The sequence below is a fragment of the Arachis hypogaea genome, chromosome 14, assembly GCF_003086295.3.
Source record: "Arachis hypogaea cultivar Tifrunner chromosome 14, arahy.Tifrunner.gnm2.J5K5, whole genome shotgun sequence".
Taxonomy (NCBI): Eukaryota; Viridiplantae; Streptophyta; class Magnoliopsida; order Fabales; family Fabaceae; genus Arachis; species Arachis hypogaea.
This window is the reverse complement of record NC_092049.1, coordinates 138,858,949-138,885,806: the sequence shown is the minus strand read 5'-3', so window position 1 is coordinate 138,885,806 and position 26,858 is coordinate 138,858,949. Positions and strand designations below refer to the sequence as shown.

The 26,858-nt window shown below is 33.4% G+C and overlaps 3 protein-coding genes across 3 annotated transcripts; 1 reads left to right on the top strand and 2 right to left on the bottom strand.

The window, feature by feature from the left end:
• Nucleotides 1–1,108: 1,108 nt before the first annotated feature.
• LOC112744590 (receptor-like protein EIX2) lies at nucleotides 1,109–5,521 on the bottom strand. The gene is made up of 2 exons (XM_025794262.2): nucleotides 2,261–5,521; nucleotides 1,109–1,558 (listed from the first exon to the last, which is right to left on the bottom strand). The coding sequence occupies exon 1, from the start codon at nucleotides 5,497–5,499 to the stop codon at nucleotides 2,263–2,265; it is 3,237 nt and encodes a 1,078-aa protein (XP_025650047.2). The 5' UTR covers nucleotides 5,500–5,521; the 3' UTR covers nucleotides 1,109–1,558; nucleotides 2,261–2,262.
• A 10,935-nt stretch (nucleotides 5,522–16,456) lies between these two features.
• LOC112744589 (receptor-like protein EIX2) lies at nucleotides 16,457–21,141 on the bottom strand. The gene is made up of 2 exons (XM_025794261.3): nucleotides 17,473–21,141; nucleotides 16,457–16,799 (listed from the first exon to the last, which is right to left on the bottom strand). The coding sequence occupies exon 1, from the start codon at nucleotides 20,571–20,573 to the stop codon at nucleotides 17,475–17,477; it is 3,099 nt and encodes a 1,032-aa protein (XP_025650046.1). The 5' UTR covers nucleotides 20,574–21,141; the 3' UTR covers nucleotides 16,457–16,799; nucleotides 17,473–17,474.
• A 603-nt stretch (nucleotides 21,142–21,744) lies between these two features.
• LOC112744588 (malonyl-CoA:anthocyanidin 5-O-glucoside-6''-O-malonyltransferase) lies at nucleotides 21,745–23,708 on the top strand. The gene has a single exon (XM_025794260.3). It carries the CDS (start codon nucleotides 22,130–22,132, stop codon nucleotides 23,498–23,500), a length of 1,371 nt encoding a protein of 456 aa, XP_025650045.1. The 5' UTR covers nucleotides 21,745–22,129; the 3' UTR covers nucleotides 23,501–23,708.
• The last annotated feature ends 3,150 nt before the right edge of the window (nucleotides 23,709–26,858 follow it).

Genomic DNA, 26,858 nt, shown 5'->3' with positions numbered 1-26,858 from the left:
ACTAATCACTCTCACTTTTCTGAATAACCAGAAATGCTGCAGAAGCTATGGCAGGAGTTGCATAATGCATGAACCTCTGTCTGCAACGTTTTCTTTTACTCCTTTTGTTCAGTTATTAACTTCAATTTTGTACGTAGTTGAAACTTGAAATCACTTTAACTTGTTCAAGAGATCAGAATTTGAAGTAGTGAGCTTATTATATAAAAGTTTATTGGATTTTAGTCCATCGCTTTTAATAAGTTGACAGACAGGTTTATCGAGAAATGTAATTAACTTCAGTAACCATTTCATACGTGAACTTAGCTTTGAGATGATACAAAATCTAATTAAAGCATTTTGAGGAGGTAGTTGACTTATGTAGCTTGCATTATACATGAGAGAGTCAACAGTACCAAACATATCATATCATATGTTTAGGGGAATGTTTGGTTGGGTGTAGGATTGAAGGTAAAGTACTTTTATAAATTAGTTTTATGTGTAAAATTATATACAATTTTTTTTTTGAAGCTTGAAAATTTTATTTTATTATGGTTGTGATACATACGATTTTCTCTAAAATTTTTGTGGGTATAATGAGATTAATCTATGTAAATATATGTTTCTCTGCACGTAAGAATACAATTGTAATTTAAATCTACTTGTGTAATCATCACAAGATTGAAGTTACATCACCTCATTGCAGTCCATGATTTAAATAAAGTATAAGAGAATAGAATATTTAAAAGAAATATTTATTAATTTATTTGTCAATATAAAAAAAATTTAAATACAATCAATTGTATATTATTACTATATAAAAAAATTATTACTTTTCAAATTTTATTTTGATTGTTATCTAAAAATAGACTATTAATGTATTAAGTTGGATTTAATTAAAACTGCAAAATCTATTCGACGCTTGTTTAACGAATTAGTGAATTAATCACTAGACCAATTTAAATTAGTTTAAAACAGAGTTTTTTTTTATAATATTTTTTAACCTAACATGTCAATAACTAAATTGAAACTGTATTATTGGTGAAGAAGTGAACAAGCTTATTATTTTAAAAAGTTTATTACAATAGGCCATTATTAATAGTGAGAGTAAAACCCATCATAAAAAGAAATGTTGTAATTCAGCACAATAGATTTAGTAAGTAGGAACTGAACAAAAACCAGAACTACTAAAGCTATAAAAGTCCACAAGCACTAGCATAACAACAAACACCTTGATCTTAGCCCAAAGGCCTAGAAAGATATATCATCCTTGAAAATAAATTACAGCAATAAACCAAGGCCAAGTTCCACACCAATATAACAAACACACTGTTCTGACAAAAAAAAAAGAAAAAAAAAAACTAAACACATTGCAATATAGGTGAAATGTGAAAAAGCACCTCTTTCACAACCCACCCTGCATCTACAGCAGAAAACTTAAACATGACTAAAATATGGAAACATAACAGTAATTGCACTACTAAATGTTATTGGTCTCCTTCCAAATGGATACACATGCATGAAGATTCTGGCTATCACAAGCAAAGCTCTTTTCAACACAAGATACTGTATACTCTTTTGCCTGAAAGATATGACAACGATACATGTTAGGAAATATTCAAAATATATACAAGTGTCAAAGAGCAGAACTATACATTTAAGTAACATAAAATGCAAACCATATCCCATATATTATTAACATAAGAACAAGTTCACATGATTGCAATTGGATATGTAAGAGTACAGAATGTATATATATAAAGCCTAAATGCTAAATATATAATAAAAGAATCTGTGTTAACATGCATGTAAAAAAAGTAAAAATAGTAAGTTTCAACAACATTACTGAATTATGCACTTATCTCACTCCAAATGGATAACCATGGAAATCTTCCTTTCATCACATGAACTAGTGTTGGGTAAAATTCAACATACATATGCACTAATGTCAACAGATAGCACGTATTAAAAGTAACAGAAACGCTTACCATATTATATATGTAAGCTACTGTGTTTATCTAGGAACTAATCAACCAAACTATGCTTTAACCATTAAAAACCAATAATAAATTGTTTGGCATGTCCAATTTAAAGTTTCAACTATAAAAACGTACAGTTAACATTTTAGTAGTACAATATCTTGTTTCGTTTACATAATGTCCTAAAAAATAGAGCAGATGTTAATTTTCTTGATATACCAATATTATCAATAACAACTATATAATTGAAAGGAAGTAGTATCTCAACAAAAATATAAACTAGAAGAAATAGAAACGGTACGTACCTTCATACTTGAGATATGATCCTTTTTAATTTGGCCACCTTAATTGCTACAAATACATAGAGCTTGTCATAGACATCACTCATTAACTTGAAATAAGCATATCTCCAAGATTTCTTCAAAATCAATGAGAAGCAAACTCCCCAAAATGCCATGACAAATCCAACAGCCATAGCAATGTAGAATCCCTCGGTTACAAATTGTTCATCATCACCATCAGCATCATGTTCACTGATCTGGTGACCATGTATGGGACAAGTATTGTTGAGAGGAGCACCACAAAGCTTTGGATTTCCTGCATAAGCAGAGGCATCCCTAGTTTGGAGTTGTGTGCCAAGTGGGATTTCTCCAGATAAATCATTGTATGACAAGTCAAGAACACTGAGACGGTCTATTTGAGCAAGTTGTGAAGGAATTGTTCCTGACAAATGATTTCTGGATAGATCAAGAAAATCTATTGATTTCAGATGTCCAACAGTTGGAGGAATGTGTCCACTAAACAAGTTTCTTGATAGATTTAAAGAAACCAAGCCAATAAGACTCATCACCTCACTTGGTATTTCCCCTGTTAACCTGTTGCTGGAGAAATCAATACCTCTCAACAATCCAAGGGTTCTTTCATATGTTGACATTTTTCCTTTCCATATGACTGATGTACTATCATTATAAACTCCGAAATTTGGAAAGTCCCTGCCAATGCGCTCGAAAATACTGTTGTGTATATCGACAACAAGATAGCCATGGGTAATGGTTGCACTTGAACTTGTTAGAGTGGCCATAGCAGAAAGATTACTTATGCATGGAGGTATATTCCCAGAGAGAATATTTAGAGAGAGGTCCAAGACAAAGAGTTCATGAAGATTGCAAATGCTTAATGGAATGCTTCCATGAAGCTTATTGGAATGTAAGTTAAGTACAAGTAGCTTTTGAATATTACCTCCAATCCAGCTTGGTATTTTTCCAGACAGCTGATTATCTGCAGCATCAAAAACTCGCAGTTTTGTGCAATTATGCAAGGATGATGGTATCTCTCCTGAAAAATGATTGCCCCCCAAATGTATTGACTCAATATGTTTTAACGATCCCAGAGACTTTGGCATATTTCCATGAAAGTGATTATCTGACAAATCTAGAATGGCCAAGAACTCATAACCCATCCAACAATCTGGAAGTTGTCCTCTAATGTAGTTGTTTGACAAATCCATAAATTTTGTGTTTATGGACGAGTTTGCACATAAAAGAGGATTTGCATTTGAAAATCTGTTGCTGGACAGAAAAAGTTGTGCAGCAGTTGAAAAGAATGCTGGAATTGGACCTTCAAATAAATTGAAGCTCAAATCAATGGTTTGAACAATTACAAGATTATCAGTTAGTCCTCTATGAGGGTCCACAATTCGGTCTTCAATTTTTCCTCTAATATGGTTGTGAGAAAGATTCAAATTCCATATCTTGAAAAATTGATCCCAATGCCAATCAGGAACTGAGCTAGAGATTTGAGCTTGTGAAATATCCAATTGATAAATATTCATTTGGGTGTGAAGCCATGATGGAAAGTTAGGCCCCAAATTGCAAGAAGCCAAGTTAATGAAATGGGAATCGAACGGGGGATTCCATTCAGCGCTGACATTAAAAACCAAAGCATTATGAGACAAATCCAAAGTGTTAAGATCGGAGAGTCTTGAGAAATGAGCTTCAGTTATCAAACCTTTCAACAAGTTATTTCCAAGGCTTAACTCAGTTAAGTCGGATAATTGTCCAATACCTTCATGTATGCTTCCATTTAATCTGTTGTTACCAAGTCGTAACACTTGCAAAGATTGAAGCTGAGAGAGGTCAGGCACCATCCCCGTAATTTCATTCCATCCCAGATCCAAGATTCGTAAGGGTTTATGAGCACAACGAGAATACTCTCGAATATATTCATGAAACTCTCCTGTCAACTTGTTATTGGATAGGTCTAGTTTTGCCAAATTACAACTATGAAACAAGGATAGAGGTATTTGGCCTTTGAGCTCATTATTTGCAAGATTTAACTTCTTAAGAGAGCTCAAGTTCCCGAATGTTTCTGGAATGGTTCCTGATAAACCATTATCATTCATTCTAAGAATAACAAGGCTACTAGTGGAATTCATTAACCATGGGAATATCAAGGATGAGTCCTTTAGAGAGTTGTGAGAGGTAAACACAAATGAGAGAGAAGTGGAGAAATTAGCAGGGGATGCAAGTGATGAAATGGACATGGAATCAACAAGATTGCAACCATTCAAGTTTAGATATTGAAGATGAGAAAGGCCCCTCACTAGGGGTTGCCAATTGCTTGCACTACTGAGGTTAACTAGAGAAAGCGAAAGATGCCTCAAAGAGAAAAGCTGAGATAACCATTGTAAATCAGAACTCAACAACGCGTTATCATTGTTATAGGGACTGAGGTCAAGAAATTGTAAAGAAGAAAGATTTCTGAAATGATGAGGAATGGTTCCAGTGAATGCATTGTGACTTAGATCAAGATGTTCCAAGGATGAGAGATTTCCAAGTTGGGGTGGCATTGTTTCATTAAGTCTATTATAACTAAGATCCAAATATGTCAAGGATGACATATTTGTGAGTTGAAGAGGGAATCCTCCAACCAAATTACTGGAACTAAGATCAAGGTACACTAAATGGGAGAGATTTGAGAACTGAGAAGGGATTTGTTGCGGAGGATAAAAACAATTCCCTCCTAAATCAAGATACTCGAGGAAGAGCAGATTTCCCAATTGAGGAGGTATGTTTCCACCGAAAAAACAAAAAGAGAGATTGAGATGTGTCAAAAAGGTTAAAGAGGCAATGAAAGGAGGGATAGATGTGGTGAGAGTAAACTCAATACCGCTAAGGTCCAAGTAGTTCAAATGATGTAACTCACCCAGTGATGGGCTTATGGATCCAACAGTGTAATCACCATGAAGATCAAGCATGACAACATGGCCTGTGCTGTTGCTGCAGTTGACGCCTTCCCAGTTGCAACACTCCTTCTGCTGCTCCCCCTCTCCCCATGAAGACAGCCAATCATCATCATCGGTCACATTAAAGCCACGTTTGAGAGAAAGCAGAGCTTGCCTTTCACTCTCAATGCACTTCACGCTTGGCACCACCACTGCACTGCTCGTCCATGCAAGTACTTGCACCATCAACACCGCATAAACTACACCATTCATCATCATCACTGGAAGCATAAAATATTTCAAGTTAAGTTGTTGTATCATATATCATATGTGTGTGCTCAACAACCTAAGGCCATATTCCAATTTATAAGCAACTGATTCAAACTAATATTGATCAGTCAACAATATAATCACGCGTACGTACGTTATACTCACAAAAAATACAGAATGACGACATTCAATTCAACGAAGATTGATCCAAAGCAAAGATAATGTATATATTCGTGTGGAACGGGTAATAAATTTTCAAGTGTGGGCCAAATTCTTCCACTCACTTAACTTAGTCTATACTCATATATATGACTCATGAGTCATGAACTATCGACTTAACAAGTCAACTTATTATAACTTATAACTCCCATAGCTATTCTTGGGTGTCCCACGTTAACTCTTCACGGCCTAATAACTAATCCATCATTAATTTAAATTTAATTTAAAAGTATTAATAAATTATTATAGGTATAAAATAAAATTTAAACTTTTTTTTTTTTAACCAAAGATAGGAGACTCGAACGCGCAACCTCTTAATTGAGTATGGGAAGACTATGCCATTTAAGTTATTACTCATTGACAATAAAATTTAAACTCTTGATACTTATTTTAATAGACAAGTGATGAGTTAATAATTATCCAAAAATACTATTGTATCTTAAAATTAGTCACTAAAATAAGCTACTGATGCATTTGTATATAAATACATATATGATTTAATTTATTTTTAATATATATTTATATTTTAATATGTATTTTATACTGATAGCTGACTTTAATAACTGATTTTGATGTACATATAATATAACTCATAAATATATTATAAAAAATTTTTTAAATATACTAAATATACTGATGTTCCTATAAATGATTTTAATTATAAAAAATACATAATATAATATATATTAATTAAAATCAACAATTAAAATTATTGAAATATTAATGTTTCGGATATATTTTAAAAAAAATAGAAAAAAAGATAGATAGGTTCTTGACTTTTTAAATTTTTGACAAATACATCCATAAAAAAATTTAAATACCAAAAAAGTTTTCGACTTTAACAAATGGAAGACAATTTAGTCCTTCTGTCTATTTGCCTTTCATACACCAAACGGAACTGGTTGACGTGGCTGAACGGTGTCCAGGTATCCGTTACGGTGCCACGCTAGAAGGAGAATAAAGTTCGAAGGAACAAATAAGTCTTTGACGTCATTTTGCAAATAAAGTTCGAAGGACAAATAGGTCCTTGAGAATTTAGTTCATTATACTTCTATTATGCTTTTATTATGAGAATTTAGTTTATAAAATTATGCTTATATTTTGAAATCTAGTTAACTTGTTGTATTCTGTAATTTAAATTATTTGTATTAAAATTGCAGAAATTAGACTTGTTCTGTTTCTACTTTTTTTTTCTTAAATTGCATTAGTTCAGTTTTAGTACATCTGTGTATTATATTAGAATTTGTTAAATTGTATTAGTTCAGTTTTCATCATACCAATAGAATTAGTTAGCATCAATTCATTTATGCATCAAGTTAGCATTAGTTCATTTGTGCATTATTCATGTATTAAGTAAGCATTAGTGTATTTGTGTATTATATTAGAACTAGTATTTTTATCTATAATAACATTACGAGAATAATTTTTTTTTTAAATTATAGTTCACTTTGTTCTAACGGTATAAATTATGCATGGCACAAAAGATTTATAAAATCAAACTACTTTTACAAAAAATCGTAAGTTGACAAAAGTCTTTGGTTAAGAAGGCCAAGATATTTGCAGATAAAAAATTAAATAATAAGATTTTTAGTTATTATTTTTATATGAAAAAATTTATTTTTTTATTAATAATTAATTTTAGCATTCGTTATCTAAAATTTAAAATAATTTAATGTGTATATTTTCACATTTAAAATATTTTAATTATAAAAAATATCGGATGATATATTTTAATTTGTCAAATTACTAATATAAAATATAATTATATATAGAGTAAAAAAAGTAGAGAGAAATAGAAAAATTGAGAGAGGTAGATGAGAGAATTTAGGAAAGGAGTTTATTAATTTTGAAAAAAAAAATTTTCTCACAATTTTAATAAGAGTGTCATGTGACACATTTGATTATTAAATTAGATAGTAATATATGATACATAATATAGGTATATTTCAATTAGATAGTAATATATGATTCATATAGAAGCATAATGAACTAAATTCTCAAGGACTTATTTGTCCTTCGAACTTTATTCCCCTTCCAACGTGGTACCATAATGGACACTTGGACACCGTTTCAGCCACGTCAGTCAGTTTCGTTTGGTGTATGAGAGGTAAATAAACGGAAAGACTAAATTGTCCTTTGTTTATTAAAGTTAAAGACTTTTTTGTATTTAAATTTTATTAGAGATGTATTTGTCAAAAATTTAAAAAATTAGAGACCTATCTGTCTTTTTTTCAAAAATTTATATTATATTCATGACACTACGAATGTACAAAACTCTTCACACCACCAATTACAAATTATTTATTGTTAATTTTAAAAATACTTATTATAAAAAAAAATATTATGTGATAATAAGAGAGTTTCTCTGGCTTATAACTCCAACTTCAATTCGAGTGGTTTAATTTTTTTTGTGCCATTAAATTAAAGGAATCCACTTATGGAATAAAATTTCGGAGAAGCTTTCTTAGTTTGACGAGGTTTTTGCTAATTCATGTAAGTTGCCTTATATGAGAGTCAAAAGTTTACACCAATATAAGTTATATTTTATTACTCAATTTATATATATTAAAAAAAATAACATTAATATTGAAACTATTTAATATCATATATAAAAGTAAATATCAAAGTAAAAGAATATAAGAAGCATAAAGTAACTTAAAAAAAATAAATAATATAAGAGTAAAAAAAAAAATTCTAAGTTATAATTTTTTATAATAATTTTAAAAAAGGGTGAGTATAAAAAATAATAAATTATATTTATACCTAGATATAATATTAACATTAAAGATATATAGTATCTTATATAAAAATAAAGAATAAAAGAATATAAAGATTATAAAATAACTTAAAAATAAATAAATATTATGAGAGTGAGAGAGAAAATAAAAAAAAATCCTAAACTATAATAATGAAGCACATGAGAAGTAAAAGTAAAAAATTTAAAAGTAATCCAATTAAAAATAAAAAAATAAAAAAATTCAAGTAGATATAAGTAGTAAATAAATATTTTAATTTTATTTTTTATGACATACGATAATACTATATATTTGACTATTTTTAATAATATTATAACTAAATGATATTAAAAAATATAAATGCATGATTGAAGAAAAAAAGAAGTAATATATAAATGATATAATTAATGAATAAAATTAACCTAAAAATTAAAAAAAAAAACTAAAAAAATGGTAAATGACATGATATATAATTAAAATTAACATTCAATTTTTTAATTTTATTTTTCATGATTTACAATAGTACCATTTCAACATATTACAACTAAATGATATTAACAAATATAAATTATTAAAAGAAAAAGATATGATATATGGATGATATAACTAAAGAATATAATTAGACAAAAAATAAAAAAATATAAAGATCTAATATTTTAAGATCATGAACCGAAATTCTTCAAATACTTGTACAGAATGGAGAAAAAAGAACAAGTGACATAATATTATGTGAAAAGAGGAGATAAAAAAGGTGTGAAGTGAATATTAATTTATATAGAAAACATAAAAAAGAGTAAATATGGAAGAAGATAATGAATAATGTTTTATTACTCAATTTATATCTATTAAAGAAAAATAACATTAACATTAAAATTATATATATAGTGTTGAGTTAAGAAATTAACTAAATTAATTAGTGATAACAAACATTATTTTTGAGTAAAATAAATAATTAGTGTTGATTAATTATAAATTGCATATTACTAATTATTTATAGTTGCAGGCCAAAATTAAATTTTATAGCCCAAATGGAATGAAAAGCAAATGGCAAGGATGGTGGGCTGAAAGCAAAAAAAAAAAAAATTAGAAGTCCAAGAAAAAGCAAAGAAAGAAGTCAGATGGGTCAAATGGGTTGCTTAATGGAAAACCGATCCAAGTCCGTGTCCATCCCACAAAGCTTCTCATACAAGATTGAAGCCTTCATTTTCTCTCACTTGTTTTTACCAAAGCAACGTTCTTCTCTCCTCTGTCTTAGTCAAATCACAAACTCAGAAAAGTGAGAAAGAGAAAGAGAAAACTTCTTCCCTAAGGTGATCATCAAAGAAGTAAGAAAGAGAAAGTCCAAGCTTGAAACACAGAAGTCTAATAAGCAAATTTAAACCATATCAAACTTAGGTTAAAGGTAACCCATTTCCTTTTACATGCAACACACTTTCTTCTCTTCATCTTCAACTCTCTGTATCTCCATTTTGAGCTATATGAAAAAGAGGATTTCTGTTCCTCTTTGCTGTAAATCCACAGTCTCAAATATGTCTTGGGGACTAAGTTGGTTTTCAAGGGCTCAGATTAAGTTGACCATTGGAAGACTTTTGTGGTTGCTGCTTTATGGCTTTCGGTCAAGATGAGGAAGTCAGAAGCAAAGTTTCTACTCTAAGGTTTAATAAGAAAAAGTGAATCTGTGGGTTGGTGAAGCTCAAGGCTCAAGGTGTTAACCTTGGAAGAAGAATCCAGTAACATGCAAGGAGATAAAAGAAGCTTGCTACTCATTCAGAAACTAAGGAGAGAAAACCAGTGAATAGAGATTTTGTTCTGAGAGAGCTCTTTGAAGAAGTTCAACTAACTGGATAGTGTAACCTAATCAAAGGTGCATTCCGCCAGTATGAAGAACTGAATCAGAGGCTTGCCAATCTGGTTTTTTGCATAGCACAAAGGCTGTTGATGAAATCAATCTCCTTCATGTTTTACAGATTGTGATGTACTTTTCTATGTTTATCTTTCTGTAATTTCTTATGAGAAAAGGCATTGTGAGAAAGTTCAAGTAAAAGCCATGAGTAGAAAAAAGTTGAGTGATACACTTGAGAAAAAAGTCTAGAGTTATTTTCAGATTTCTTTAGGTATGTCTATGTCTTGTATCTTGTACCTATGAGGTATCCCTTTCTTAGTTGGGTTAGCACTAAGAGTGAATAGTTAGGTATTAGCATAGCCAATGTCAAGTTAGGTTAGAACTTGAGTGTGAAAGGATTGTGTCAATCCTGTGAAATTGGTGTATGTAATACTGATCAACTATAGTGAAAATTCTTCCACAGTTGTGGAGGAGACTGGACGTAGGTGCATAGCACAAGGCAACCGAACCAGGATACATGCTGGTGTTAGCTTTTCTCTTTTCTGCTGTGTTCTATTTTCTGATATTCATGAGACAAAAATAAATTGTCTCATAAATTTCCGCTGCTGAGTTCAAACAGAATCAAAATTGCAAGTTTGTTTTAAAAGGATCATAACAACAACTTAAAAGGAAGGCATAGATTCAACCCCCCTTCTCTAAGCCTACCACAACCTTCATATAGTATCCTATATAAAAGTAAAGAATAAAAAAATATTAAAAATTATAGAGTAATCTAAACAAAAATAAATGACATAAGATTAAAAAGGAAAATGAAGAAGAATCCTAAGTTGTAATATTATATAATAATCATAAAAAAGAACTATAAAAGAGGATAAATTATATTTATATCTAATAAAAAATAATATTAACATTAAAGGCATATAATATCTTATATATAAAAATAAAGAATACGATAATATAAAAATTATAGAATAATCTAAAAAAAATAAATGTCATGAGAATGAAAAGAAAAATGAAAAAGAATCCTAAACTATAATAACGAGACACATAAAAAATAGAAATAAAATATTTAAAAATAATTTAATTAAAAATAAAAAAATTAAAAAATAATTTAATTAGATAAGTAGTGAGAATTGTACCAAATACCTACTTATGTTAATGTGGCATAATATTAAAAAGTTAAAAGATTAAAAACACCTTAAAATATTATTTTTAATTTTATTTTAATATATTATAAATAGATAAATAAATACTACACATTCGAATATTTTATTAATTAAATCTAGTTAATTTGATCTTATTAACATCAATAAAAATTAATTAAAAATAATATTAATTTAAATTTTATTATTTAATTTAATTAAACTTTATTCATGAAAACACTTATTAGATGCACACATTACTATTATTTAAATTTGTTCAAATCAATAAGCTGAAGTCTTCTCTAATTCCGTAGTCAGCACTACACCTTTATAAAAATTGGAGAAAATGTTATCCTTGAAATTCTAACAGTTTAACGTTGACAGTAAAATATTTTAAAGGTTATAACAAATAAATATCCTAAAAATATTAATTAAAGATATCATAAATACAAAAAATATTTTTATAAAAAATATAAAATAAGCGTTAATTTTTAAATATTTTATACATACAAAAGAATTCAATTTTTTTCCATATATTCTCTTTAAACAATGTCCATACCAGTAGGACACTCTTTAATCAAACCCCATTTAAAATTTCTTTCATATGGCTTTAATATCAATACCATTTCAATTGTCCAACACCTTGAGGAATTTCATCAACTAACTATTTCCTTTGAACAATTCTGCTAGAAAACTAAGAGGAGGTTCATCCAACTCCTGCCAACTTTTTAATGGGTTGAACTTCAAAACTCATCTTAATAAAAATAAGTTAATATATATGGATATTTTTTCTGCTAAGTATCGAAATATTTTTTTTTTCATGCCAAATAGATGTTCTTTTATATATTTTTCGAATTTTTTTGTATTGCAAATGTGAATGTCTCTATTTTTTAAAGAATTTCATAATTTTTTTAAATTTTATAGATATTTAATTATTTTTGCCAAAATATAACTGGATATTTCTTTTGTTAAGTATTAGGATGTTTTTTTTCCTATAAAATGAATATTTTTTTTATATTTCTGTAATTGTTCAAGGACAATTTGTGCTCCACCACTGCTTCCTTAAACAATTCCTGAAGCTGAATCAAGTGCAAGGCAGAGACCGATTTTAAGAGAATCTACGTGATCTCTTTGACACGCACATTCCCTATGGGCGAAGCTTCATATTCTTCGCTACCTGGGAAGGCCTTCGGTTCGGGGTCTCCCATCTGGCTCAACAGGACTTTCAATTTTACGACTGTGACAGAGCTAAAGAAGCTTACATGCATGGCATCCGAACTCTCATACACATTCCAACCACTGATGGTGTTCTTGAAATGGGTTCCTACGATCTCATCACTGAAAACTGGACTCTCCTTCAACAAACCAAGTCCTTTTTTGTATTGCGACATCAGCAACTCAATGCATTACTGCGTCACTTTTAGTCTAAGAAGTTGCAAAGTCTTGGATGAGGGCAGAGGCGGAGAGGGCTTAACAGTGAAAAAGAGAGGTCTGTGTGTATGGTTGTTGGAGGTGGGTAGGTTAATGTGAGAGAGAAGATGAATGTTTTTATAGGTTTTAATTAGGTTTACTTAATCAATTTTAAATTTTTTAAAATTTGAATTTAAAAAATTTAAAATTAATTATTAATATAATTATAATTAATTAAGTTGTTCCATTCTTGACTGATTAGGAATTGATTCCATATACTTTTCCTTCCTTGAAATATTCAAAGAAACTAAACCAACAAGACTCATCATTTCACTTGAAATCTCGCCATTTAACCAGTTACCTGAGAAACCAATACTTCTCAGTAGTCCTAATGTATTTCTGTATTTTGACATTTTTCCTTTCCATATAAGTGAATCACTATCAGAATGAACTCCAAAGCTGGTAATGCCATCAAAATCATCATAGTATGTATCATAAGCATAGAATCTAGTAATCTACAACCTTTAAATTTGTTTGACTTGCCATTACAGAAAGATTGCTTATGCATTTAGGCATATTCCCTGAAAGATTATTCAAAGAGAGGTCCAACAAATGAAGCTCATCAAGATTACATATTTTGAGATAACAATGTGGGGATTGGATCTTCTTAATTTGAGGTAAAGTGTGATCTTTTACAATACATTTTATAAGATTTGATAGTAGTGTTAAGAATGATATTTTTTCTGTGAATAAGTTTACAAATTTTAAAAATTACTTTAACTAGTTTGAAAAATAAGAGCGTAAAATTATGAATACAGTTGTAATTTACAAACTAAATCTCTAAAATGGTCTTTCAGATTGGGCTCCTGCACCAATTTCACCCCTGAATTTCCAATTGCACCATTTTAGTCCTCGAGATTGAACTCCGGGCACCATAAAAGTTTCGAAACCTATTTTCGACCTGAGTCAGCAAATCGGAGTGCTGATCTGGCAAGTGACTGCCACGGTGGATGTTCCATACGGTGTTGTTTAGGGTTTTGGCGCCTAAGGAGAGTAAAACGTCACCGTTTTACATGAATGAAGAAAACAAAACGTTAGAGCCATATGGGTTTTGATCACTCACAATCTTCTCCTTCCTTTCTCCAACACCGAAACACTTAGACTCCCTCTTCCTCTGACAATGGTGAAGGCTTAGTGTGGTGGTTAAGGGTTTGCGAGTTCAACAGTTTTGCGGGACTGCTAGTGTCGCCATAGAGTTCACAGTGCCGTTATTGAGGAAACACCATTGTTATTGTTATTAAGGTGAGTACACAGTGCCCTTATTTTTTTTTCAACAATCATAGCTTGATTTTCAAAGGTTTAGTTGGCTTTCTGTTTGTTTGTGGTGGGGTATTTTCATCGTTGATAAAGGTTTAGGGTTTCATATATTGTTCTGTTAGGATATGTGTTTTAAACATGCTCTATTTTTGCCTAATGAAACAGGGAAAAGTTTTTTTTTACCATCCATGAAATGCAATCTGTTAATTTTTGGGTTGTGACTATGGTCATTGAGTTAATGTGTACAATTTTTATTTCTGATGCAGATGAAAAATCTAATTGACATTATGTTCTATCATGGGATAGCTTTGAAAAAAATAAAGAAGGAAGGATGATTTATTCTCCTAATAAGAAAAGTTGTTTGGCTGATATTGATGAAGATAGATTAGATGTTTTCTATATTAGGAATTACCATAAAGAGCTTGGGTATGACAAGATGAAGGAATGTTGGTGGCTTGTTCACCAAAAAGCTTAATGATTATTGAAATAATGATTATTTATTTGATTTTGTATGTGTGTGACTAACATTGGTTAACGACGATGATATATTGATTATTGATTCTTGAAATCAAAAAGTCTGCATAATAGCATAAGCAACCGTTTATGAGTTGTTCTTGAAATCAGTTTGGTGAATTTTATCTGGGTTGAATATGAACTGATTCTGCAAAATTGGAATGGGACCATGTTGTTTGCACGATATAAATGTTAAGGTCTATTATGGTGAATCAGTGTGAAAGTTAGGGACTGTTATGGTGCATTTTTTAAAAGTCAGGGTCTATTATAGTGCACGGGATAAAAGTTAGGGACTGTTATGGTGAATCATTATGTGTTCTCACTCAACATGGCTATGTTATTTCAATTTCTGTTGTAGGGTCTGATTCCAGCCATGAGGGAGGTGATGCCTAATGTGCATCACCGTTTCTGTGTGTGGCATTTGTGACATAATTTCAATAAACAATGAAAAGACTTGGAGCTAAGGGGATTGTTGTGGGATTGTGCATGAGCCACTACGTACCAGGAGTTCAATGAGTTAATGGATAAGATTAAGAGTCTTAACGAGGATGCCTGGGCATATCTAGAAAAATGGCCAGGGGATTCATGGACAAGGTTAAAGTTCAGTCACAAGCTGAAGTTGGACTCTATTTGCAACAACGCATGTGAAGTATTTAACTCAAAGATAAAGGAAGCACGAGGAAAGCCAATCATCACACTGCTCGAGAAAATCAGAATGTTTGTAATGCGCACAATGGCTAAGAATAAGGTGAAGCTGGAAAATCACGTGGGAATACTACCACCAGTTATCAAAAGTAGGCTTGAGAAGGTTAGGAAGGAGTCTAAAAACTGATATCCAATTTGGGCTGGTGATAATGGTTATGAGAAATTCGAAGTGCATGGTCATCCTACAAACCATGTTGTTGATTTGAGAAAAAGACTCTGCACTTGATGTTCTTGTCCAGTTCCTGGTTGAAGAGGAGTGGCTCGAACTCCCTACTGCGTGACTAGCACCACCCATCATTTGTCACAAGAAGAAGAAGAAAGAAGACAGAAGTGGAAGAAGAAGATGAAGAAGATAAGGTTCACATTGAGTTTAGAGTTTATAAATGGGAGTAGGGACTATATTGGAGCAAATTCACCAAATGTCCACATCATATAGCCGTTTCCACATTCACCGTGGCAGCTACTTGCCAGATCAGCACTCCGATTTGCTGACTCAGGCTGGAAATAGGCTTGGAGATTTTTATGGTGCTCGGAGTTCAATTTCGAAGACCAAAATGGTGCAATTAGAAACTCAGGAGTGAAATTGGTGCAGGAGCCCAATCTGAGAGGCCATTTTGGAGATTTAATCGTAATTTACAACTACTTATTTAATAACAAACTTGCGTTGCATAACCTAATTGCAGTCTAGCTATGGATAAGAAAATAGATTATTTAAAAGAAATTTTTATTAATTTATTTGTCAATATAAAAATAACTATAGATGCAGGGAATTATGTATTATCACTATATCAACAAAAATAAGTAAATAATTACTTTTCAAAATTTATTTAGATAGTTAAATAGTTAATTGAAAAATTAAATTAAATATTTTGTACTATTAATCTATCAAGCTAGATCTAATTTAAATTGCAACATATATTGGACTTTCTAAATTTTTTCGAAGACTAGTACTTGATATATTTACTTTTAAATATTCAAGTTTTAAGTAGACTAGCCCATTATTAGTAGTGATGAAATGACAGTATAGCCATTATAAAATAAGAAAAATACTATTTATACACCAAAATAAATATGGTAGCTCAGCCTAATAGATTTGTTAAGCAGGAACTGAACAAAAACTGAACTACCACAAATCCACAAGCACTTCCATAATAAGTAATAACTAACACTTCATATCGTCCCTGGAAATAAATTACAGCAATAAAACAAGGCCAAGTTTCACAATCACACCCATTACCCATATAACAAATGTTATGCAATACAGGTGAAATATGAAAAAGCATCCTCTTCCACACTCCACTCTGCAGCTACAGCAGAAAACCTAAAGAGGGCTAAAATATACAAACATAACACTTATTATATTAACAGCATCACTAACAAATGGATCCACATGCATGAAGATTCTGGCTGTATCACAAACAAAGCTCTTTTAATTTTCAACACAAGATACTGTGTACTCTCTTTTGCCTGAAAGATATAACAAAGTTACATATTAGGTAATATTCAAAATACATAGTGTCAAACAGCAGAATTGCAGAAATATATATTTAACATAAAATGCAAATCATATCCCATACACATACATATATATATTATTAACACAAGAACAACTTCACAAGATTGGAGTTGTATGTGTAAGAAAGTATATGTATATATAAAGCCAAAATATATAATAAAAAGTCTGCATGTATAAAAACTAAAAAGTGAGAGCAGTAATGATCCATATATAAATATCCAATTCAAAAAATCAGAAAGTATAAACAGAGTGATATGAAAAAGCATCCTCTCCGAATTTCATCAAACCGCACCAACAAATCTATAACAAATGGAAATCCTTAGCATACATGATACTTATTTTCAACAACCTTACTGAATTATGCACTTATCTCACTCCAAATGGATAACCATAGAAACCTTCCTTGCATCACACTAATGTCCAATTTAAAGTTTCCACTATAAAAAACGTACAGTTAACATTTTAGTAGTACAATATCTTGTTTCATTTACATAATGTGCTAAAAAATAGAGCAGATATTAGTTTTGTTGATATGCCGATATTTTCAATATAACAACTATATAATTGAATGGAAGTAGTATCTCAATAAAAATATAAACCAGAAGAAATAGAAACGGTACGTACCTTCATACTTGAGATATGATCCTTTTTAATTTGGCCACCTTAATTGCTACAAATACATAGAGCTTGTCATAGACATCACTCAATAACTTGAAATAGGCATATCTCCAAGATTTCTTCAAAATCAACGAGAAGCAAACTCCCCAAAATGCCATGACAAATCCAACAGCCATAGCAATGTAGAACCCCTCGGTTACAAATTGTTCATCATCACCATAAGCATCATGTTCACTGATCTGGTGACCATGTATGGGACAAGTTTTGTTGAGAGGAGCACCACAAAGTTTTGGATTTCCTGCATAAGCAGAGGCATCCCTAGTTTGGAGTTGTGTGCCAAGTGGGATTTCTCCAGATAAATCATTGTATGACAAGTCAAGAACACTGAGACGGTCTATCTGAGCAAGTTGTGAAGGAATTCTTCCTGACAAATGATTTCTGGATAGATCAAGAAAATCTATTGACTTCAGCTGTCCAACAGTCGGAGGAATGTGTCCACTAAACAAGTTTCTTGAAAGATTTAAAGAAACCAAGCCAATAAGACTCATCATCTCAGTTGGTATATCCCCTGTTAACCTGTTGCTGGAGAAATCAATACTTATCAACAATCCAAGGGTGCTTCCATATTTTGACATTTTCCCTTTCCATGTCAGTGATGCGCTATCATTATAAACTCCGGAAACTCCACGTACAGCATAACTACGGGAATAAACACTAGTGTCAAATTCATAATGATAGTCATCAGAATTTGCTTGATTGGCCATAGCAGACAGATTACTTATGCATTTAGGTATACTGCCAGACAGAATATTCAGAGAGAGGTCCAAGACACGGATTTCATCGAGATTGCACATGCTAAATGGAATGTTTCCATGAAACCTATTGGAATGTAAGCTAAGTACAAGTAGCTTTGAAATATTATCCCCAATCCAGGTTGGTATTCTTCCTGACAACTTATTATGTGCAGCATCAAAAACTTGCAGTTGTGTACAATTATTCAGGGATGATGGTATCTCTCCTGAAAAATTATTCCCTTCTAAATGTATTGACTTGATATTTCTTAATGATCCCAGAGACTTTGGCATGTTTCCATAAAAATGATTATCAGACAAATCCAGGACGACCAATGATTCGAAACCCATCCAACAATCCGGAAGTTCTCCTCTAAGGTAGTTGTTTGACAAATCCATAAATCTTGTGTATTTGGACGAGTTTGCACATAAAAGAGGATTTGCAGTTGAAAATCTATTATTGGACAAAAAAACTTCTGAAGCAGTTGAAAGGAATGCTGGAATTGGACCTTCAAATAAATTGGAGCTCAAGTCAATGGTTTGAAATTCAATATTTCCTCTGTGATGGTTGCCTTCAATTTTTCCTCTAATATGATTGTGAGAAAGATTCAAACTCCATATCCGGAAAAAGCCTTCCCAAAACCAATTAGGAACTGGGCTAGATAATTGAGCTTGTGAAATATCCAATTGCTGAACATGCATTTGAGTCTGAAGCCATTTTGGAAAGTTAGGTCCCAAATTGCAAGAAGCCAAGTTAGCCTCACTTAAATTGAAAGGGGGAACCCATTCGACACTAACATTGAAAGCAAATGCATTATGAGACAAATCCAAAGACTCAAGATTTGAAAGCCTTGAAAAGTGAGCTTCAGATATCAAACCATGCAATAAGTTATTTGCAAGGCTTAACTCAAATAAGTTGGATAGTTGTCCAATACCTTCATGTATGCTTCCATTTAATTTGTTGTTATCAACTCCTAATGCTCCCAAAGATGAAAGATGTGAGAGGTCAGGCACCATCCCTGTAATTTCATTCCATCCCAAATCCAAGATTTCTAAGGGTTTGTGAGCACAACGAGAAAATACTTGAATAAATTCTTGAAATTCCCCTGTAAACTTGTTCCTGGATAGGTCTAGTTTTGCCAAATTGCAACTATGAAACAAGGATACAGGTATTTGGCCTTTGAGCCGATTATTTGAAAGATTTAACTCCTCAAGGAGGCTCAAGTTCCCAAATGTTCCTGGTATGGTTCCTGATAAACCATTATCATTCATTCTGAGAATAACAAGGCTACTAGTGGAATTCATTAACCATGGAAATATGAAGGATGCATCCCTTAAAGAGTTGTAAGAGATATCCACATATGAGAGAGAAGTGGAGAAATTAGCAGGGGATGCAAGTGATGAAGTGGACACGGAATCAATAAGATTGCAACGACCCAAGTTTAAATATTGAAGATGAGAAAGGCTACTCACTTGTTGCTGCCAATTGCTGGCACTACTGAGATTCACCCAAGGAAGCGAAAGATACCTCAGGGTTGAAAGTTCAGATAGCCATTGTAAGTCAGAACTCAACAACGCCTTATCATTGCCATAGGGACTGAGGTCAAGAAATTGTAAACAAGAAAGGTTTCTGAAATGATGAGGAATGGTTCCAGTGAATGCATTTCCATGTAGATCAAGATGTTCTAAGGATAAGAGATTTCCAAGCTGAGGAGGCAGTGTTCCATTGAATTTATTAAGACTAAGATCCAAATATGTCAAGGATGACATATTTGTGAGTTGAAGAGGGAATCCTCCAACCAAATTACTGGAACTAAGATCAAGGTACACTAAATGGGAGAGATTTCCCAATTGAGGAGGTATGTTTCCACCGAAATAACAACGAGAGAGATTGAGGTGTGTCAAAAAGGTTAAAGAGCCAATAAAAGGAGGGAGGGATGGGGTGTGAGTAAAACGATTACCACTAAGGTCCAAATACTTCAAATGATGTAACTCACTGAGTGATGGGCTTATGGAGCCAAGAGTGTGATAACCATGGAGATGAAGCATGAGAACATGGCCAGTTACATTGCTGCACTTGACGCCTTCCCAGTTGCAACACTCCTGCTGCTGCTCCCCATCTCCCCATGAAGACAGCCAATCATCATCATCATGGGTGACATTGAAGCCACGTTTGAGAGAAAGCAGAGCTTGCCTTTCACTCTCAATGCACTTCCCACTTGCCACCACCACTGCACTCCTCGTCCATGCAAGTACCTGCACCATCAACACCACATAAACTACACCAAAGCTCCTCGAATTCGAATTCATCGTCATGATTGGAAGCAGAGAATATCAGAAGTTGTTGTATCATATGATATGTTTGGTCAAGATTCAACAAGCTCAGGACATTATGAATTAATAAGCAACTGATAGAAATTAGACTGATCAATGCGTAGGTTATAATCACAAAAAATAAATAATGACGACAGGGAATTCAACAGAGACTAATTCAAACCAAAGATAATGTATTATATATTCATGTGGAACGGGACATACATAACAATACATAACTTGTCAAGTCTGTGACAAATGCTAGCTTCCAATCACTCAACTTTGTCTATACTCATGACCTCATGAACCATTGACTTAACAAGTCAACAGATGTAAACTACTTTAATGTTTATTATGAAATAAAAAAAATAATTAGAGATAGTTCCGTTGGCTTATTGCTCTAAATTAATTTTTTGTGCAGTTAAACTGAAGAATTCCACGGATGGAATCAAAATTCAAAAAAAAGCTTACTAGTATGAGGAGGTCTGGCTAATTTATGGAGGTTGCATTATGTAAGAGAGTCAACAGCAAACATATATTGTTAGAGGAATGTTTGGGTGAGTGTAGCAGTGAAGGTAAACATTATATGAGTTTGTTTTATATGGAAGCATATGCATAAGGAAATTTATATATATGTCAAAGACTAGTCCAAAATTAAAGACGTGAAGAATGGAGTTGAATTCATCAACGCGTTTTAACACTACTAAAACAAAATAATACAAATTCATCAATGTTAAGTTTAAGTAAGCAAGAAATAGTAATAAAAAACAGCAACAGTTGGTGAACGACTGAATAAAGATTAGAGTATTATGTTAATTAAGTAGTCCAAATAGTGCAGTGAACAGATTGAGATGAATGAAGTTGATCAACGCGTTTTATTGACATGAAACTATGAAAGATATTGGGCCATATTTCACGTAATGGAAATGTTATTGTTCTTTAGTTTCACAAATTATATATACTTTTAGATACTTAAGCTTTGAACATTCTCTTCAAATTTAATTTAGCCATCTCAATGGCTGCCAATGCCAATACATAAAACTTGTCATAGACTCATAGGTGTCACCCAATCACCAGGGCAATGTAAAACAAGGTAAATTCTATAAATAGTTTATAACTTAAAACAAGGTAATTTACAAAGTTAGAAGGAAAATAAAATGCAGAGAAAAGAAGAAAGAATAAGATTTGTCATAATTATTTTATAAAAAAGTCGGTCGACAAACTTTAGTTCTCAAAATTTGTAGGGAACTTGTGTAATAATCCCAATAATCTGGTCCAACAAAAGCAGAAGGAAATTTTTTGTCACGTATGATCTTTGCCACACAACAATTTGGTTAAGGAAACAAGAAATTGAGTATCTAAAATTAGAGATAACTTGGCTAGAAGACTCCAATATTAAAGAGGAAGTAGGTAAGACGTTCAGTTAGAAGAAAACCATTTTATATTGTGGCGTGAAACTGAAACATATGTCGTGAGAAACGTGTTTAGGCAATTTTTACTCCTTAAAATTGAGGTTTTTGTATTCACATCACCTATCTCTGTTTCTTTCCCCTTTCACCATGAAAACTCCACAAGTGTTCAAGGCATCACCATCTTCATTGGGACCACAAAACTTGTTACATTCATCTTCCACTTCTCTTCCTCTAACCTTTTTTGACATATTATGGCTAAGGTTGCCACCAGTTCAGCGAGTTTTCTTCTATGAATTCCCCCACCAACCCTCACTCTTCTATGATACCATTCTTCCCAAACTCAAACACTCTCTTTCTCTTGCACTTGCTTACTATTTTCCCCTTGCTGGAACCCTCACCTGGCCTCATGATTCCAACAAACCCATCATCACCTACAACGTTGGTGACACTCTCTCACTTATTGTAGCTGAATCTGATGCTGATTTCAACCATCTTTCAGGAACTGACCTTTGTGAAGCCTCAGAGGTTCACCATCTTGTTCCTGAATTGACCATTTCAGATGATCAAGCCACTGTCTTGGCCTTGCAAGTTACACTTTTTCCAAACCATGGATTCTCCATTGGAGTCACATCACACCATGCTGTTCTTGATGGAAAAACCTCAACATCCTTCATCAAATCTTGGGCTTATCTCTGCAACAAGCTAGGAGATTCATCATCATCACCTTGTGATTTGCCTCCTGAATTGAGTCCTTTCTTTGACAGAGAAATTGTGGGAGATCCCAAAGGAGTTGAAGCAAGATATCTGAGTGATTGGTTAAAGCAAGGTGGACCCAACAACAGAAGCCTCAAGGTTTGGAATCTTCAAGTTCCACAAGATTCAGTAAGGGGTTTGTTCAAATTGTCTAGATCAAACATTGAGAAGCTCAAGAACTTTGTAGCTTCAAGACAGAAAGGGAATAGCAATCTTCACTTGTCAAGTTTTGTTGTATCTCTTGCATATGCTTGGGTTTGCAAGATGAAAGCTGAAGAAACTAAGAGCAAGAAAGTTGGTATGGCTATAAATGTTGATTGCAGGAACCGATTAGATCCACCTCTTCCACCAACATACTTTGGAAACTGCATCGGTGCAAGAATTGCATTTGCTGAAACAAGAAAATTCTTGGATGAAGATGGTGGAGTAGTTGTGGCTGTGGAATCACTGAGTTCTGCTTTGGAGACACTGAAGGATGGGGTTCTGAATGAAGCTGAGACTTGGTCATCACTTTTGCTTGATGGGCTGCACAGTGATGAAGAAATGAAGCTTACTGGTGCTGCTGGCACACCAAGGTTTGAGGTTTATGGAAGTGATTTTGGATGGGGAAGACCAAAGAAAGTGGAAATGGTGTCTATTGACAGAACTGGTGCAATTTCTCTCTCAGATAGCAGAGATGGTGATGGTTTTGAGGTTGGTTTTGTGTCCAGTAAACCTTCAATGGAAGCATTTGCTTCCATCTTTGCCAAGGGTCTTCTTCTTTGAGCTGAGTAATGATAAATCATAAATGTGTGTATAACACAAAAATGTTTTGTTCCTATTCACAAGTTTGGTTGTTCCTGATTTGTCATTTTTTTTATCATGAATTCTTGTTTGGGATATCGCGTACTGGGATTAACGTTTGGATGTTGCTATATATGTGTTTTTTTAGATTTTATTTTAATCAAAATTGGATATAATGTTAATAATGTAATTTGTATTTGGATATATTTGTTTGTCAAAAAGGATTTTTAAAAAATGAATATAAAAATTGCGTTGGAACGTAAAATTGTTAAACAGATTCTAATTTATATCATTTTTTATATTAAATTTGTAATTTAGTTTTACCAATAAAGTGAAATATTATTTTAAGCAAAATTATATTATTTTATTCAGTTATTTATATTAATATATCGTTTAAAAACCTAAGTCTTGTGCATAAGAAGTGTTCAAATTTTACAGTAATTTTAATCCAAACCAACAATTAAAAAGTCATTTTCATACTATTAAAAAAAATTAATAAATAAAAGTGAATAAAGATAAAAACAATATTGATTTTCTAATTTTATTTATTATGAATAACAACTGAGAGATGCCGAAGTAATAAAAGTCGAGTAAATACCCATAGTAGTCCCTGAGATTCACGCAATTACTCATAGTAATCCCTAAGATTTCGAATTCCCTATTGTAGTCCTCCAGATAGAACTCCGAGCACTCAAACTAGTCCCTGGCCATATTTCAGGTGATGACTCATCACCGGAACGCTGACGTGGCCTAAGATTGCCACGCTAGACTGCTGCCAACGGCTAGCTGAGCTGGCTAAGTTCCAATTTTTACCCAGATTGGTCCCTCGTAGTATAATTAACCCTAAATCCCCAAATTCTCATACACCTCCACTCTTTGTCTTGTTCACCTCTTCTTCTTCCTCTTCCATACACTTGTTCCTGTTCATGCACTCTCATCCGGGGCTGCTACTGATGTCGATGATTGGTGGAGGTAGCACTGGAGGTGGAAGCTCTGTTCGTTCCCCATCTAGCTGGAATCGGAGTAGAACGCAAACGAAGAGCAGAAGATCGGCGCCGCCAGAATGGTGCGGCTGTGGCTGTAGGCCAGTTCTCAGATGGTCTGGCACAGATTCGAATCCGAACAAACCGTTCTATGGCTGCCCCAATTATAGTGTAGGTTAGAGTAATCACTTTTGTTGCTGTTATTCTCCTCCCCTGACTGTTCTTGTGTTGTTATGCCTCCCATGACTGTTCTTGTGCTGTTCCTCTCCAAACTTTGATCCTTTATTGGTTGCAGACAAGTGGGAAGAGATGGTGCGGGCTTTTTGTGTGGGCAGATTCTGTGAATGAGGAACAGGTTGAAAAGTCAGAATCGTGTGGTGATGAAGTGAAGATCAACGTTGATTGGAGGCTTCGAAGGTTGGAGGAGGATGTCCAGATGCAAAAAGTGATGACCCAGTTGTTAGTGTTAGGTGTGTGTGTGTATTGACAGTGTTGTTGGTGATCCTGTATTGTAAATGATGAATGAATTGGTGGTTTTGGGTTCCTTGTTATCAACATTTGTAAAAATCTGCTTCTTGATGGAATGAAAAGTGTTATTAACTATGAAATTGTTGTTAATTTAAATTCCATTGTGTATGAAAAAAAATAAAGAAACTGCTTCTTGAATGGTAAAGCACATAGCATAGCATATTAACATAAATTCCATTGTCTATCAAGAAACAATAAAAGTTGACTGTAAAAGGCAGCCTAGAAACCATGTTGCTGCTATCAATAGTTTCATCAAAAGCAAGGCCAAGGCATACCAAAAAGGCCTTTGCATCACAGTTTACCATCTAGTCATTATACGATGGAAAATACTAATAACAAAACACAAAACAGAAACTCCTAAGTACATATATCTAGTATTCAATTCTTCTTTCTTGGAGGCCTAAATCCTGGCGTTGGGATGAACTGCATCAAGTTGGCAAACTTTGAAGATGTTGCTGAAGATGCACCCTGCAAGGGATTCACTGTTGGTGCGGTTGGCTGATTAGAGGATCGTCTTCGTGGTGACAGCTTGGAAGGTCTTTTCGGTGCAGGATCCTATAGGAGAAATAAGTGGCATTAACTACTATTTATGCATGGAAATAACAACATACTCAAATGTAAAATTTTAGTTACCTTTTCAGAATCCTCTTGCTCAGAAGCAGAAGGCTGAGTTAATTCGATCTCCTGGGGATTGCTTCCCAAATCTGCTTGGCCAGACACGTCTTGGGGCTGATGAACCGGCTTCTCAGGCACAGTATGAACTTCATCATTTTTCTTCTTCTCAGCTGCCTTGGCGGCAGCGGCAGCGGCTGCTGCTGCAGCAGCAGCAGTAGCAGCATCAGCATCTTTTTTCTTTTTGCAGCCTCTCTTTGTATGCCCCTTATCACCACAGTAACTGCATGTAAATGCACCCAGCTGTCTCTTTAGGTGTACACCATCTGCAGTGTTGCCTGAGAGTTTTGGGTCAACTTTAGGCTTCTTAGTTCCAGAAGCACTCTTCTCGTCCGCATCCATCCTCCGCTTCATCTTTAGTTTTCCAGGTTTTGTCTTGATTTTAGGGGCATGTGGCCTGTTACAGTCCTCTGCTTTTTCCCACAGTGGTTGACCCGGAATTGGATTAATGTGGTGGTTATAAGTTTCCTTGTATGAGTCCATGGTCAGCCATCTGTGACAGAAGTCTTCTGGCTGTTTGTTCACACGAGACAGGGCAGCACAAGCGTGCACACACGGGATACCTGCAGGTGCCAAACAGTGAGAGGAACCATGATAATAGTTATGGCTGAAGAAAGTAAAATGCATAAACACAATTAACTTACCCGTTAGCATCCAAAATTGGCATGTGCACAGTCTCTTTCCTATGTCCACAACATGGTTGGTTGGATGTCCGTGCACCTCAAATTTTTCGTATCCGTTATCCCCAGTCCAAATAGGCTTCCAATGCTTGGATTCTTTCCTCACCTTTTCCAGCCTGCTCTTTATAACAGGTGTGAGCTTCCCAGTGTGATTCTGCAGCTTCACCTTGTTTTTCGCTATGGTTCGCATAACAAACATCCTTACCTCCTCCAGAAATGTTATGATGGGTTTGGCTCGTGCATCCTTGATCTTAGCATTGAACACTTCGCAGGCGTTGTTACAGATGCTATCCAATTTCGGCTTATGGCTGAATAAGCTTCTGGTCCAAGCATCCATTGGCCACTTCTCTAAGTATGCCCAGGCATCCTCATTTAACCGTTTGATCTTCTCCATTCCATCCCTGAATTCTTGGTATGTTGTTGCCCTTGCACATTCCCACAGAAGTCCCCTTAGCTGTAAGTCCTTCCAGTTCTTGT

Excerpts from the sequence above, each read along its gene's own strand:
- LOC112744590 (XM_025794262.2), bottom strand. The coding sequence starts at position 5,499 with ATGATACAACAACTTAACTTGAAATATTTTATGCTTCCAGTGATGATG.
- LOC112744589 (XM_025794261.3), bottom strand. The coding sequence starts at position 20,573 with ATGACGATGAATTCGAATTCGAGGAGCTTTGGTGTAGTTTATGTGGTG.
- LOC112744588 (XM_025794260.3), top strand. The coding sequence starts at position 22,130 with ATGAAAACTCCACAAGTGTTCAAGGCATCACCATCTTCATTGGGACCA.